Source organism: Cylas formicarius, unplaced genomic scaffold, assembly GCF_029955315.1.
Source record: "Cylas formicarius isolate icCylForm1 unplaced genomic scaffold, icCylForm1.1 PGA_scaffold_4__25_contigs__length_36172078, whole genome shotgun sequence".
Taxonomy (NCBI): Eukaryota; Metazoa; Arthropoda; class Insecta; order Coleoptera; family Brentidae; genus Cylas; species Cylas formicarius.
Window position 1 is genome coordinate 20,184,076 of NW_026844334.1, and position 17,049 is coordinate 20,201,124.

The following is a 17,049-nucleotide window of genomic DNA, read 5'->3' on the forward strand; positions in this document are numbered from 1 at the left end:
ATATAAATATTCTCGTTTCCTCTAAAGAACATTCTCTTTGTGCCGAAACTAGAAACAAACGCGAGTTAGGCAATATGAATACCAGATGCAACGGACGATATTAAAATTGAAATTTCTAGTTAGAAATTTGCAGGAAAGTTTCATTCATTCTGTGGAGTTTTTAATTCGTTTTTAAACTCCGCAAGCGGAATTTATGCCCTTTAAATTACACATTATTAAACTTTAAAATATTCAAGTATTCTGGCCTTTTCGTGATTGACATTGCTGGCAGTATTTCTTGATATGTGGCACTCCTGAAAGAAATTTTATACCTATCCTTCGCAAAAAAGATGCTTTAGGCAATATATATCTACTCTCACATATCAAATGTTTGCGATGTGGAGAGCTTGGCATTAATCTGAATTAATTGCGTGTTTAATAACATCTAAACTAAATTCTGTTCTGTAAATTTTTTTCGTCAAAAAGTAAAGTCAAACTGAAAATGTTCAATAAGTAATTCCAAGAATACTTCACATCAGAAATGTTTATTCTTTCTCCAAGTTTTAGATGCGTTAATCAATATGAAAAAGATTGCGCCACAAAAGTATAGATCTATTACCAGCATGAGAAATTGTCGGAACAAAAACACTTGCATTTCAGCGTCTGCATGATGACCAATAGCGCGCTATGCTACATCGTAATGAAAATTGGAACCTCTACGAGCTGCAAATTTTTGAAAATGGTGTTTTTCTTTCAAATAAACACCAAAGAGATAGACACGAAAAAGTACACGCTTCGGTAGATTTCAATATTTCGAAACGGTTCAAGCCTGAATCGACTGAGTAAAATAATTGTTTTTTTCAAATGACGTGATGCCCAAAAAGAGATTTTAAATTCGTTCTTTGTTAATGAAGTGGAAATGCAAAAACCCTTGATTTACAAACGCCTATCAGATTACTTCTACCTAATTGATTGCAAAAAGATCAACATTTCTAATCAGTTTTAAGTGTAATTCCCATACAATCCAAATCTTTGACATGGAATAAAAAATAAATCTTTCCATTTTAGGAATTCATATCATTAAAATTTAGACACGAAAATATTGTAACCTATCTACCGAACAATGGCGCTGTAGGCATTCATTATTTATTTTTGCAAAGCTTCTGGATTCCTCCTGCGTCGCTGAGTCGAACTTGCTAACGTTTCGCCAGTCATCCTGTTGGTTTCTTCAGAGCTTGATTGAAACTGGCTTGCATTTTGCTGACAAAGACCTGAGTCGCAGTTAAGATTGTTAGGATTGTTAGGAGACTTTCGTTGGTAGAAGAATTGATTACATGCAAGAATATTAGTTTTATCGACTAAAATTTTATGTGCGGTTTCGTGATGGTCTTCAGAAATTGCTGATGAGTTTATTTGTCTTAGTATTAAGTCTCTCTCATGTTTTTAAGCCTGTCTCTCCAATGTATTCTTTGCCTCATATGCATGGAATGGTATAATGGCATATCAAATGGAATTTTGTCTTTGACGGATCGAAGATGTTGAGAGATGTTTGGACAAGTGGTAAATCTGGGTTTGGCGTTATATTTCTTTAGAATTTTTGATATGTGGTCAGCGATGTTTTAAATGTGAGGAAGGACCACAGTAGCAAGTTTAGGATTGCTTTCGGCCTCATTGCTATTGGAAGTTTGTGATGAAATGTATTTTTTGATGGAACGCTCACATTCATTATTTGTCTAAAAATTTCGAATCTCGTTTAAAGGTTCAGAATCCCTTACTTACATGTAATTCGAGTTCTTTAACTTAAAGATTTAATGAATCAATTGTAGGCGGAAAACTCACGCAGGAGACAAACAAAACCAACAAATCAGTTAACGCAATTGCCTAATTTTAATCCGCATATATATTGCGCTATCCACATTTCCTAATTACAAGTTTCAAAAGATAACTCATTGATTCCTCTATCATTATAAAACTTGGCTCGAACTGAAATGTATTAATGAAATGGAATTGAAATTTAGTCAAAACCAAATCTCAATTCACTATTTTCAATTTGATTTCACTAGAGAATAGAATAGAGTGGAATATAATTATGACTAATGATCGTTCCGGCTAATGATTTTACCAAGTGCTCTCGTGTTTCATAAATTGTGATAATTAATTTTTGCCTTGACATTTTTGAATATTTTGCAGGACTGGCCCCGAGAAAGACTACTTCCTTATCACTATGTTGATAAAAAAATCTAGACCTAGAAAAATTTTAAAATAATTTTCTTGGCTAGGCTTGTTTGAAACTTTTGCAGGGCTATGCAGAAAAATGGTTGTTTTTATCATTATTTTATCATATTATCATGATCCTACTAGTGGAGCAAAGTTCTTTTCTGGTATATGAAAACAAGACATTTGCGTTAAAAGCAATTAATACTGAATTATTTTTCGTGCAATTTTAATATATTGCTGCTTTTTCAAATCGGTTTTTGACTTTCACAGATTGCATAATTTCGGAATTTTAGTACAAATAAGTCGAAAATTGGATGAAATTACCTATTTTGTAGATATAAAGGATTTCATAAATTAACATAAATACATTAAACAGTTTTTAACTTTCTAATAGAACAATTATTATGATTCAGAGTTAACATCAATAAAATACTTAAACGTTTTTTCCGATTAAGAATAACATTTATCTATAAAATGAAAATGCTCGCAAAGAAAATGGAAACCTATACATCCAACGTTGGCCGTTGGCGCTTTTCCAAAATTACTACACGTACGGAAAGTTATGTTTACAGAGGTTTTCCCTTCGGGCTGTAGCCTTGAAAACATTATTTTCATTCGGCATGGATAGGCAGGCAGCCCTAATTAAATTTTCGCTTGTTGGAAGCAGCCGCAATTTCAACCACCTCGTTATGGTCTGAATACATGCGTTGGAGGTTTATTCAAATAATAACTAATGCTATTAACGCTAGCGTTGTTCAAATCTAAAAAGACAAATCTAAAAGAGAAAATTCTGGATGTTTGTATTTTAGTGGACAACCAACAACTCTCTTATTTTAAATATACCTCTCTTGGTATATTATAACCTTAAGCTATCGCTTTGCTTGTTCTATTTTTCCAACCATGCAGAATTATATAATCCCCATGGTACTTGGTTGTTAATGGTGATAATGGTTTGATAAGATTATCAAATAATAAATAAATTATAAAATATGTATTCTACTTCCAAAACAAGTAAACACGAGATTGCTTAAGCAAAGACCTGAAGCAAAATCCGATCAATGTAATTGGGGACACAAATTGATGAGCGAATTTATCTCTTTTCAGTCTGACACGACTACCAGGAACACCGCTATTTCGATCCGTAAGCTTTAGGAATGCGAATTAGTCAATCAAGCTAATTTAACGAGATTCAATAGACTACTGATTACAGTAAATAATATTCCCAAGTTTACAAACTTAGTTAGACGTTCCGACAGAAAATGACGAACCCAAACGAAATTTTGATTACAAAATAATTTAATTTATTATTTGTCGCAAATGAACCCGAGGATAATACGATTGTAACTTTGTTATCTCACCCAAACAAAAATTGACTAACATGGTTTCTTGAAAACGTAAAGTTTTTAAACCAAACATCAGTTGAAATATACACCGGCTTAACACTCGAAACACAGACTGGTCGTAATTTAATATTTCAGTGCCAATCGGATGCCCCATCATTTTTTTTTCGACATGATTTATGTCTTCCTGCAGTTCCGATTCCTAAACCGAATCAATCCCGAAAATAAATTTCGGCATATTGAAATACGATAATATGAATCGGAATTTCCCGATATAAATTTCCCCCGGATAGGAAAAATTTGTTATCGATTTTAGTTCAACTCCATCCCGGGATTAACTAGCGCAGATTATTTAAAATGGGAAGGGATGCCAGATGTTTATGACGCGTTTGAGGAAATACAATTTGCAGTGTTGCATTAAGCTTGCTACAAAATACAAAGTGGAGAAAAAATATGAAATGTTGTGAATAGTTCCTATATTTTAAAAAATATTGCTGGATGTCATTAAGATAGGTCGAAAGACTTTATTTTCACTTTCTTTATGCTGCACATTATTGGAGGTAAAGTATCAAACATTTAAATACATCTTAAATATAAAACGCTAGTCTCGACCAAATTTTAAGATTTTTGTTTCATCAAGTGTAATAGTAAAATTGAAATATTTAGTAGCAGTAATTACTTATTGGCAGTGCTATTTTTTATTGGAAATGTAAGAAAATATTCCTTTGTGGCGAAATCAATGCAGCACACTATACAATATCACATCAATTTACAATACCGTTGGAAAATATTTGCAATTCATTGTGTACGAACTACCCGTAGGTCTGGATTTCTCCAGACAGCGACCTGCAGAAGTGAGCTGCATTTTTGGTGAAATATAAGCAAGACAGAGTCAATACCAGACTGGAGAAATCCAGAAGAACTATACTTACAAGATCTACAGCTTGCGGAAGGTACAGTGAGCCGAATTTAAAGTACCTTACAGGGGAGTTCTCCAACTTGCCATCAATAATGCAACAATTTTTACTTTTTGCGGCCTTGTATGTCATCGTACTGCAATACCAAGTAGAATATTATCGGCGAAAAATATAAAATGCTAAAAGGTAGCGTAACTGTGCCATTAAATTACTATAAACAATATAATTATGGCAAAGGGTTTTTTTTATAAAATCAATTGATTGAATTTAGGAAAACATATCAGTTTGTCCATATCGTTAATTTTTTGTGCACATCTAAATAATATTAAATACAGTATAAGAATACTCCGGTTATCGTTAACATAAGCTTTAGTAACATACCTGGTTTAATATCTCCATCAAAACTAGTTAGTTATTTTACAAAAGTTGTACTTGAGCAGTAAATGTGGAACAAAGCGAGAAATTTTCTTTGGCAGGGTAAATCAATAGAGGAATTTATTCTTCGAATATATGCTGTCTTCTAAAAGCTTGACATTATCAATGCAAACACTGTAGGATAATAAGGAAGTGAAAGGATTACAATATCTGCACTGTATAAACAATTTATAATACATATGTTAAAAGTTTATATTTATAATTATTGAGAGATGTGAATTTAGAATAATACAATTATTTAAATTAATTACAATGCACAAATAAAATCGATAGAATTACTGTCGCAATGTGGACTAGAAAGTTGCCCACAAAGGTGTGAAAGAATCACGTACTGTTCTATCATCACGCATAACGTCACGCTTGTTTTGGTAAGGAAGTTTCACAATTTCGTCAATAATGATTTTTGCAAATACTTCCCGAATTACGCAAACCCGGCGGGTATAAGGAAGGAAAGCAATAACTTCACTGATTTAATTTAGCGACCTCTAAAACTAAAGGAACAAACAAAACTTGGTTATTATTTCAAATCGCAGACAGAAATTATTTCGAAATAAAACTGAAAAGATAACTAACTTTAAACATGTGGGGGTTTTTCGCCTGATCGATCATTGTTATCACTGATTGTGTGGCCAGTTTTATATATTTATTTTTTAAATAAGTTTTTTTTTTTATTTCTATCGCATTTATAAACACTTTATGATTGTGTGTTTTGCTCGAAAACAATTTGCATTAACAACAATTATAAGCAGAATAATTAATTTGGTATTAACTCATAGTTATACTTACATAAAAATTAGGTAATACAAGTAAAATTACCAATTATCAAGAAAGATCCATTCAAACTGCAAATTAGCCAACGTCTTGGCAATTATTGTATAAATAAAGTAATCTGCTTTAATCGGTAATGCTATAGCGCAAGATTTCGAAAGGGTTTTACATGTTTATTTAAATTTTAATGCTGAATAAATAAATTTATATTGTAAAACTGCTCTGAACCTAGCGGAGAAAACGAAACTGTGTTGGACATTTATTTTACATTCTCTTCCACCCGTCGGTTATATAAGCATATAATGCGAAAATTATTACTAATAAGTTAACGACTAAATAAACAATCATGTGTATCAGTCATTCTTTGGCTAATAAATATTCCCGATATTTACGCTTTTCTTCTAATTCTCTTTTCAGATTGTCAATTTCGGAAGAGGGTTTATAAGATAAAATGGTTTTAGCAATAGGCGTTGCTTTTGACGTGGCTTTAGACCGAAGGATAAAATTTTCAATATCCTCCAGTTTTCTGCGTTTGTCTTCTTTTCTTTGCAAAATTTCTTTCCTTTTCTCTTCGACTTCGCGTTTTACGTTCAACCTTGTTATTGCCAACCTCTCTCGCAATTCGGCAATCGACATTTCGCATAATAATCCTAAACTCACGCACTCGGTGGGGTCAAATTGTTTTATACACCGGCGAACTTGTTGCAACGCCTTTATTTCTCGAATTAGTTGCATTTTATTCTCAAGCTCTTTCATTTTTTCGGCATAGGCTTTATCGAGCAATACTTTTGTTTCGCACTGCTGCAGCCTAACCTGAATTTGTTTCTTTTCTAATATCTTTTTCTCACTCTCTCGGGCACAATTTTTTATGTGTTGCGATTTTCGAACGAGCTTTTCGATTTTGATTCTTTCCTCTTCCTTCCATTTGTTTAAGGCCTCCATATTTTGCTCCTTTTCTTGTTGGAAGAGCTTGTATTTTTCTTTGTTGCGCAAGACAAAATTTTTCCTGGCCAAAACCGCAGATTCGTGTGATAGGAGGCCTTTCAAATGATTCCGTTCTATTGCATCGATGGTTCGCTGATATTCCTCCTGTCTAAATTCTTCATCGATTTTTTCCAACATTTGATTGTCACATCCGCCTTTTAATAGGTTTTCAAGAGTTTTAAATTCTCGTTCTTTTTCTTTTAATAATCTAGAAGCCTCCCTTAAAGTCACTGCTGTATTGTATGGAACTTTTACATCCTGAGGAATCAGAATGGGTTTTCTCTTCAAAGGTATTGAGTAAATGATTTCCTGTTTCTTCAGCTTCGAACTACGGGGCCTTATTAATCTCTGCGGCATTTTCTGAGCTTCTTTCAACAACCTATTAGCCCTAAACTTGTTAATTTCAGCAGATCTTTGAATTTTTGTCTCTGTCGTAGTGTTTCTAATCCACGTTGATTTTGGAGGTTTTGCGGCTTTAAATCTATCGTGGTATGTGGGTGTGTTGGATGGAGGTGGAGGCGGCTTTCTAGTGTGCATTGTTAAACCTACGAATTCGTCCGGTATAGTCAGTGGTTTCTTCCGAACTGTTTCAGCAACGCGCTTATATTTATTTAAAAACGCATCAATGATGTTTTTATTATCAATAAGAGGGGCCAGAATTTTCTCCAGAACGTAATCGTCTTCAAACCACTTACAGGCTGTTTGACAAATCAAAAAGTGGTATTCCGTACTACAAAATTCTTCTAATAGATCGATCATAAATGGAATTCTCGCGCGTAAAAGGCTTTGAAAAGTAAGCTTGTAATTGCTTCGATTCAAAACAAATAAAAGCACATACATTGCCACCAAGAGAACATCCAAATGATCCCGATTCAATAGACGTTTCTTCAGGAAATCGCTGGCCAAATTCTCTAGCAGAGTTGAATGCTTCGCCATTTCCAAGAAACACTGGATTTCATTTTCGTTTAGATGCAATTTTTTTAAATCTATTTGTTCTAATGCAAAATTTCTGATGGTCAAAGTCGAATCTTTGTAGAGAATATGTAAGTCGCATAGCTTTTCTAATAAACTTATCCGAGGATACATTTTTCAAAATTTAAAAACATACATTTTGACATTGACATTTTTAAGCGCACGCATTGTTGGATTTTGGTAATTAATTTTTTTGTTATATTTTCGAAGTAATTTTCTAAAATTTTTTGTCAATAGTAAAATTATGTTGTTGATAGAGGAGGATATTTTAATTACAACAACACGTTGTGGTTTCTCTGATTCGATAGTAGTCACTTTTATTCTTTGTCACAAATCCTCAAGAGAAAAGGCTACTGTCGCATCCAAGCCGACCTGAGTGAGTGCGTTTTTTTCCTACAAAATAAGCAGGCAGCTTAGTTTTGAACTTTCTCATTTACTTCCGGTTTGAGCGGAAGTAAGGAGAGGAGGTCATTCTGCAGGACGGTTTTCCTCCTTTTTTTTTCAATTTTTACTTAATTTTTGAAAATTGTGTCTAGGAGGCTGTGACCATCATAAATACTATTTACCGGGTCACCTAACCATGGGAAAAATTATAAATGAAACTTTTCTTTACTGATCTAATGGCAAATAGCATTTAATGAAATGAACTATTAAATTAAAGGATAACCTAGGTTTTCCAAAGAGTACCCTAGTTAGAACAGAAACTTTTAAAAGTCAGTACTCTCTTTCAACATTTTGACATCAAAATTTTCAAAATCCGTTAAAAAATAAGTTTACAAGAAGGAAAAAACCAGAGAAGTAAATACATTTTTCTTAAAACAAAATATTACTTTGGTGGCTTTGGATCTATTCAATATTAATTGTCAAGTCGGTAAGATTAAAAATGCAGAAGAAACTCTCGACAAAAACAGATTAGTATTTTAAAAAAATAAAATTCAATGGATAGTTTCTTCTGAGATTCAACGATTGGAATTTTTTGTTGAAAGTGTTTTATTGTAGTAAAAGGTTGATATGCTTTTAGAATATGTTGATATAATCAAAAACTAACGTAAGTGTTGTATTTATACGTACGTCATAAGCTACAAGCACTTATTACCGGAAACTCAGAAGAACAAGATAATAGATTTTTTTTCATTTCAAATCTGTTTTTGGGATAATTCAACACAACACTTTGAAAATCTATTAGAAAATAAAACCTCTAAGTGAAGAGATTTATTGACATAGTAATTTGGTCATTATTTTTACTTATTCATACATATCAGAAATATGTCAACAAAATATCTCAACATAGATTTCCGTTTGATGAAACTTTTAATGAATATTCAAAACAGGCTGATTAATGGTTAATCGAACAGAATGTTAAAATTAATATCACTTCAATAATCTCATTAATGCCAAACGAAAATTGAATCGGCATTACCGCACCCTATCCATCAAATTACGTCAGTTTAACAATTATATGTCCAATAGTGTAAAAACTCTTGCTCAAAATTTGGAAATATAAAGCTTAATTAGCTACGGTAAAATGATCTGTTTAAATTATTTTCACTGAATATTGTTAATCCGCATTTGATTGAAAATTCCGTTTAATATTGTTTGTCGAACACTGATACAGTAGGTATATGGATCAATGTAATAAACACATTATTGCAAAAATATTTATTCATTCCACCCAAAACATTAATCAGTATCAACTACATATCATATTTTTTATTTAAAACTAACCATTAAGAAACCTCGTACCCTTCATCTAAATTGTATTGCTAGGGTGAAATATCTGAACCCTTTCGTGAACCGCCTGTAAAAGTATATTGCACAATGAAATGTTCTTAAGTTCTCTTTTATTTTTCATGTTACTGGAAAATAATCAAAATTAAGTTTGATTTCAAAGAGATAAGTATAGCGAAGCTGGAAGAAACTTGATTTAATTTCTTACATATAATTGGAAAATAAAAAATATACGGGTGTGTATGTACGAAACAAATATCATTTCTTCGAGGGTTCAAATTAATTTAAAATTACTGAAATTAATTTAAATTTTTAAAAAGGTAGGAGGTGAAAATTATTTAAAAAAAATATTATTAAATAATCGATCATCCTCTGTGAGCTACCCAGAATACGAAATAAGTCCCGAAACCGACAAATAATCGAATATATCGCCAGCACATATAATTTCTTCTTGTTAACCGCTACTACTAAACGTAATCTAGGTAATTGCTTCCAGCTGAAGTTGCCGAATTAGTATTTGATGATTAACGACTCTACGTTAACTTTCGCCGATTTGCCAGTTTAGAATAAAGCAGTAAACCGAATCAGATGTATCTGTTCATTAGACAATGGCCAAATCCATCAACCTTCTCAATAAACTCGGGCAAATAGCGACACCAATTTCTACCGACCGTTGATGAAACATTGGTTGGCTTCATGCGGTCTCACGACCCATTGTGCGGGTATTTTCGAAATTCGATAAACAAATAAAACTGCATCCCAGAAATTACGTTATCTGCCGTCAAAATAGTGAATTTCGTCTGCGAAAAGCTTCAATAATTACAAAATATATAACTCACCCATATGCCACTATAATTTTGAACCTTGGTAAATGAAATGCTATTCTGCACAGTTATTTTGCAATAATGTACAATGGTCTAAGAGTCTCAAATTATGAAAAAAAATTACAAAGACAAGAAAAGTTAGTAAAACCACATATTCTTCTCTAATTACATTTTGTTCAATTTTTTTTAATTGGAATGTGAGTTTTTTGATGAATTTTAATGATATTAATATATTATTAGAAGTTACTGAAAGTTAAAATATACACAAAAACTCTCATTTTGATCCATTAAACAGCCTATAAATTATGGCTTGTTTAATTATATTCAATTGCTAAATTTTTAGCTAGGATATTCCAGGATGAAGCCCATACTTCAAATACACGGCACATTGTGGATACGTTAGATTTAAAGTTATGACAGACAAGACAAAACTTATCACACCAAAGTCAAGATTGGCAACACATTATTCACAAAGTAAGCTTTACTTTATGTAAAAACACGAGGTTTCGAGGAAGATCCTTTGTACAGTGTTTTTTTGTGAATTATAAATTCTCTCCAAAATGTTACTGTATCTTCGGATTTGGCTATGTTATGCAATATATCACACAATTTAAATACTACGTGCTATAAGCTACCATTAAAATCTAGTGGACTGGTCAGTAAGTAAAGTGACATTTATAATTTAAGTTTTCCACAGAAATTTTACTTACCGTTCACATGAACTTTGGTGGTTTTTTACAGTTTTTATATTAATATCTTGCCAACACCAACTGTACGACTTTCAAATATCGATGTCTCATCAGTAGAAACAAAACAAAATTAAGGATTAGGATCTGCTTTTTCTTGCTTCTACGATCTTAAAAATTTAATCCTCTTAAAAGCCCTATCCTTGAATGATTTTTCTTCCAATTACAGTATTTTTCTTAATAATTAATAAACTACTTAATGGTCAATTGTAAAAGTTAAATAAACAACATTACGTTTTAAAGTTGTGTTTAATCCGTTGTTTATATGACATATCCAATAACACATCTTTCTCTCTTCCTAACGTACACAGTTAAAAAGAGACAACAATGCGAGAACCGATTTCGTTTAAATGATACGAAATTTAGTAATCCGATTATCTATTATTATTTTTAATTGTGATTTTTTTAACGTTTAACATTTAAATGATATTTGATTTTTTTTTTTGTTAAGCGCTATTTTTTCTATTGGGTGCAAAGTCTCGCTGGTTTCAATTTGAATTAGCATGATGCTCATTTTTTTACCAACAAAACAAAAGTCATATCCCCCGTAATATTCCAAATTAAATTACGTTTTAATCCCTGATGGAATTTAAAATTTTAGTTTAAGAAGAGACACCTTAATGAGCTACGTTTAAAAGTTTAAATTACTTTAAAACGGTTCAATTTCTTCTTGTGAACATCTTGCCACAGTGAAACTGAGTTTTAAAAGATAGATGGTCCCGCAATAACTCGAGATTCCATTAAATATAGATACACTTATACCACGTAGTTGTTTTCTTTCCACTTAACAGAGATCGAGTCGTGTAACGCAATAAGCGCTACTTACTAAAATTTTCCGCGATCTCGCCAGATGTATTTCACTAAGTGACAAAAACCCCGAAAAGTTTCGAAGTTTCAGGTACTCACTTTAAATTCTTCTCGGGCTTCGGAGTAAAAACTTTACCAAAATGTGAGGGCAACGACTACAAAGCTTATATTTAATACAAAAACTTACATGGCTCGAAATGAAAAATTTTCAAATACACTAAGGTCTGTAGACTTATAGAACGATTTTTAGAATTTGTGGCTGAAATAACGAATTAGTAAAGCTATTTAGGGTTTATTAGAATTGGTCAGCGAAATATAAGCTTTAAAGGTTTTAAATCAAGCTTGAATTATTTGAATAGCCTATTTAATTGGATAATTCTTAGCTACTTCCTTTTTTTTTCTTCAACGTGATAGTAATAATAATAGCAATTAAAATATTTTTTTTAAAAAGCGTTTAAAGTTCCTAATATTGATACTGGTTGCTCTTTTCGGATAAGATGTATGATACAAACATAATTTTTAAAAGTAGTCATTATAGGATACATCGTAAAAGCGAAACTTTAACATTGGCCACAATATTCGGTGTCGAGTAATGTGCAGAACTCGGGATACAACCCCTTGTACATCGACTTAAATTTTATCAAATTTAATAACGTCTCATACATTATTCAAGACCCGACCTGACGAGAAAAGTATTCCCATCCAAGATGAGATAAAAATAAATCGTACACAACCTCTCATTTAGAATACATTGACCAGAAAATAGAAACTCACGTCAAGTTTTCTTTCCAGAAGGACGCTGGTAATTGAGCAATCAAAATTCATTCTGCGTAACAAGAGTCACCTTCCGTTTTCAATAGTCATCGTTAACTGCAACGAAAACTCTGCCGGTTTAAAATTCATGACATATTTTAAAATTCTTTTCAAGCTACCGTTTTCATCTGCCTCATTGTATATCATTCGATCTACAATATTAATAATAAGACCGACCAAAGTGTCACGTAAATTCAAACAGTAAAATGTTTGGCAGAATAAAAGCGTCTTCTCAACCTTAATGCTTAAACTGGCACTTTGCCAGCACCAGGACTTTTATCCCTTTCAGATTTTATAAGGAAACAGAAACCTTTCTTATCAAAGCTAGAGTCAATATTTTTAGGCCCATCATTTAATTAGGTACCTTCGAGTTAGATGCATATATATATATATATATATATATATATATATATATATATATATATATATATATATATATATATATATATATACAGGAATATTCCCGGTGAGTGTCCTATTAGACGTATATGGAGAATGACTTTCGGTAAAAACCTGAAATGTTCGTTACTTATGTGAGTAAATATGAGCTACCTATGTAAAATAATTTTGGCCATTCGGTGTTGATAGATTTACTCATCACCTATCTCATCTTTCGTTTTTTAAATGGACACCGTATATATTATTACATTTTTAGATACTACAAAACATTCTGAAACTTTTTTATGTAACATGTACTAGATACGGGTCAAGTTGAACATTTACATACTTTTTAAGAAACTTGGCAACAAACAACACCATATAAAATAATATTTTCGTTTGCAAGCCGTACATCTAAACACTTGGTAATATCTATTTTCACTGGTTTTCCAGTTACAAGCAAAGAACCGGAATATTGCAATTGAAGCGAATTAAAATAACCAAATTTCATCTGGGCAGCAAGCTCTGGTCAGCCATGGTGACGTTGCCCTTAAAAAAATACCTGACATGTGTAGATGAATTCGGATTTCTTTTTTTCTTTTTATTTGAGGAAGCAAGATTTCACATAACTACGCAAAGGCAGTTCATTTGAATTTGTTTTACATTAATGGTGAGTGTCAAATAATTGCTTCAAGATTTGATGACAATATCCGCAATTGCGACCAATGCATGAGGAAAAGTTTAAAAGAATTGAAGCAAATTTTCGGAACCTAAGAAGGGAACTTCCAGAGCCTGTTACAAATTCAGAAGAATATGAAAACAATGTTTTAGCATATTTTCAAGCATTTGCACATGGGTCCATTCCGGATGCTAAAGATAGTTAGGCATATCTTATTCATTCGTTCTCCCTGTGGTGCACCACTAGGCATAAAATTTTGTGAAACGATACTGATTAGAATGCAAACAGTTTGATATTTTTTGAAAAGAATTATTTGGACCAACGAGTACAAATTTTCACGGGAGGGTATTTTTAACAGAAGGAATAATCATTTTTGGTAATCACAAAAATCCAAAATTCTGTACAAGAAAAGATATTTCAAAATACATTTAGTTTCAAAGTGTTTTGTTGAATGATGGATAATAAAATAGATTTTTGTACAACGAGAAATTGAACGAGGAAAAATATCTCGACATTTTATGATCATATGCCATCAGCGTTATATCGCAGATGTTGGTACCAACTTGATGGAGCTCCGGCTCATTGCACAAATAGAGTGAGTTAAAAACCTTTAGGGAGCTAATAAAGAAAGAGTGTATAAAACTCCAGTTTGAACAATAATAGATTTGGAATGGCGTGTCAGACAAGCTTTTCAACAACTTGATACAAACGAAATTCAAAAAGGCAACAGTTCCCAATATTATGAAGTCAATCCATGGATTCCTTAGAGCAAAACATAATATCAGTTGTATATAATTAAAAACAATTTAAGACCGTTTATTAGTCTTTAATATTAGTTTTGTGTATAGCAGTTTCTATGAATATTACATTTTTGTTAGCATATGTATTTCTTTCCAGTCTCACTGTAACAATTACTGATTTGAACATGCTAATAGCTGAATATTGGGCAAATTTATGTCAAAGACAAATTTGTTTACGAAAAACGTCGGATAGAGTCTGATACTGATTACTTTAATTCGCTGTAATTGCAATATATTGGTTTTTTGTTTTTAACTCGAAAACCAGTGAAAATAGATGTACCATACTGTGGTACTTTTAGATGAAAAATTAATTGCTCATTTATGTGACAATATAAAATATGGGTTGTCCCATTTGAAATTTCCACGTAACATGGATTTTTTGTATCTTGCCAATTGGACTTTATCTCATGAACGCCCTGTAATCGATAAGTGAATTTTCCTACTATATTATGATAAAGTAACTTATTAGGGAACCGCAGTCAAAAATTCAAGTGTTTAGCTGTACGTATTGCGAAAAAAATTATTATTTTATTTTTTTCTTAAAAAGTATTTTTGTCTCCGAAAATGTTTAAGATAAGTATGATACATGCTACATAAAAAAGTTCCAGAATGTTTCGCAGAATCAAAAAATGTAATAATATACCGTGTGTTTAAAAAACGATAGTTGATAAACGTTACGAGTATATCTGGCAACACCGCATGGCCAAAAATATTTTACATAAGTAGCCCATATACGCTTACATAAGTAACCACCATTCCAGGTTTTTACCGTAAGTCATTCTCTATATACGTCTAATAGGACACTCACCGTGAGTAAGCCTGTATAGACTTATATAAACTTTAAAGACGTGTCAATATTTTTCAATTGTTTTATAGTAGTTTTAGAAATTGGAAAATTTCCTTTAAGCAAGCAACTCTCTATGAGAGATGGACAAAATAATTTTGTTTTGAAATGTATAAAACCATGCTTAAGGTTTCTGTATTCAGTTCTTTCTAAACACTTTTTGCATTCATTCTTATTTTATATAGTTTTTTTTGGCCAAATTAATGTTTCACAGTTTCCTCAATTCCCACCAAATTCCAATTTGCTTTAATCTCACCACTGACTTTACCCGAAAATGTATCCGTAATAATCCTTTCCTTCCCAACGAACCGTAATATATTGCAGGAAGCAAATCGTCTTAAGCACCGATTTTAAAGCTTTTAATAGATTAAAAGAGCGATTTATTTTCTCCCAAACGCTTTTGTTCTTCTTAAATTCAAATAATGGTTAGAAAACCAATTTAAACTTCCATCCAATGCATTTCTTTTATTGGTTCAGTGCTGAGCCCGCGTCTCAGACTATAAGATAAAACATACTTCAAAGAAGTTACTTGTATCGATGTCGGAGGTTTTTTTTAAAGTAATCGGTATATTGTTAATGATTAAATGTTTGTTGTTTCCATTAGCGTTGAATCGTTTTAATTGAGGACTTCGAATTTTTGCCTTGCGTTCTTATTTAAACGGTACATCCAAGTTTGAAATTCTGCACGTATATTCCAGGTCTAGAAAATATTTCACATTTTATTATCTAACTTATTCTCTCTTTTCTAGATTGTCACGTGGTCTCTCCGAAATTCGAAGTTTTGAGTCGGTCAACAGAATTCACAAGTACATCCGGAACTGTTTGGCTGGCTTTACAATAAAGATTCCCCAAGTGGGTAAAATCGATCCCTAGAGGTCGGCTTGGAACTGCACAGGATTTATGTTAACGAAAACCAAATATCGAGAGCACATGGAGATCCATTAATTGATCCCGCAAAAGGAGTTCGGTATCTACCAATAATGAATTAATTCGTACCATACAAATCAGATTTATGTGAGATATAAAAATAAAAATTTGCTTTGATTTTTCTAGATTTTAACGAATTTTGTTTGCATTTGAACTTTAGCCACATACAGTGACTCACATCCTAAAAGAACCAGTCGCTATAACAAAAACTAACTGGTCCGAATGTCTATTTATTTGCCAAAAAACTTATTTAAATTAAGTTAGTAAAGAGCCTTCTAACACAGGGTGAATTACTTTTTGTCTTAAATATGCCTTACTTAGTTAACAATAAAGAGTTAATTAAATTATATGCAATATTAACGTCGCAGCTTAAATGTTGCAAAAATAATAACCGGGGTCCAAAATTATCAGTTTCAAATTTACCAAGGAGGCTTTTATTTATTGCTGCAATTGTTTTTTGTTTAGTTTGACATTTTGAAACACGTTTTCGTAAACGAATTTTTTAAAAAATGGGTCGTCGGACTACAATTTCTCAGAGAAATTTAATTATTAGTCATCACAGAAATGGATACTGCCAAAGAGACATAACCAAAGTGGTAGATAAATGTCCGTCAACTGTTCAGCATGTCACTGAGCGTTACTGTAACCAAAATAAGGTTGAGAGTAAGTCAAGGCTAGCTCCAAATAAGATCGTCAATGAACGTGAGGAATGATGGATTGCAAAAGATGTATCCAATTATCCAAAAAAAAGTGCTCCAAAGATGTGTGTCGAGGTGTAACCCCGAAACAATTAGACGAATTCGGCGAAAAAATAATTTACATGGTCGAACTGCCAGAAATAAGCCTTTCATTAGACGAAAAAATAGACGCGTGAGATTGGCATTCGCTAGA

The 17,049-nt window shown here is 32.2% G+C and overlaps 2 protein-coding genes across 2 annotated transcripts in view; both read right to left on the minus strand.

The window, feature by feature from the left end:
- The window catches only part of LOC132701041 (uncharacterized), a 180,091-nt gene that overhangs the window by 77,336 nt on the left and 85,706 nt on the right, over positions 1–17,049 (minus strand). The gene's annotated exons all lie outside the window — the stretch shown is intronic.
- Positions 5,909–7,713, minus strand: LOC132701033 (cilia- and flagella-associated protein 99-like). The gene has a single exon (XM_060668665.1). The coding sequence runs from the start codon at positions 7,574–7,576 to the stop codon at positions 6,014–6,016; it is 1,563 nt and encodes a 520-aa protein (XP_060524648.1). The 5' UTR covers positions 7,577–7,713; the 3' UTR covers positions 5,909–6,013.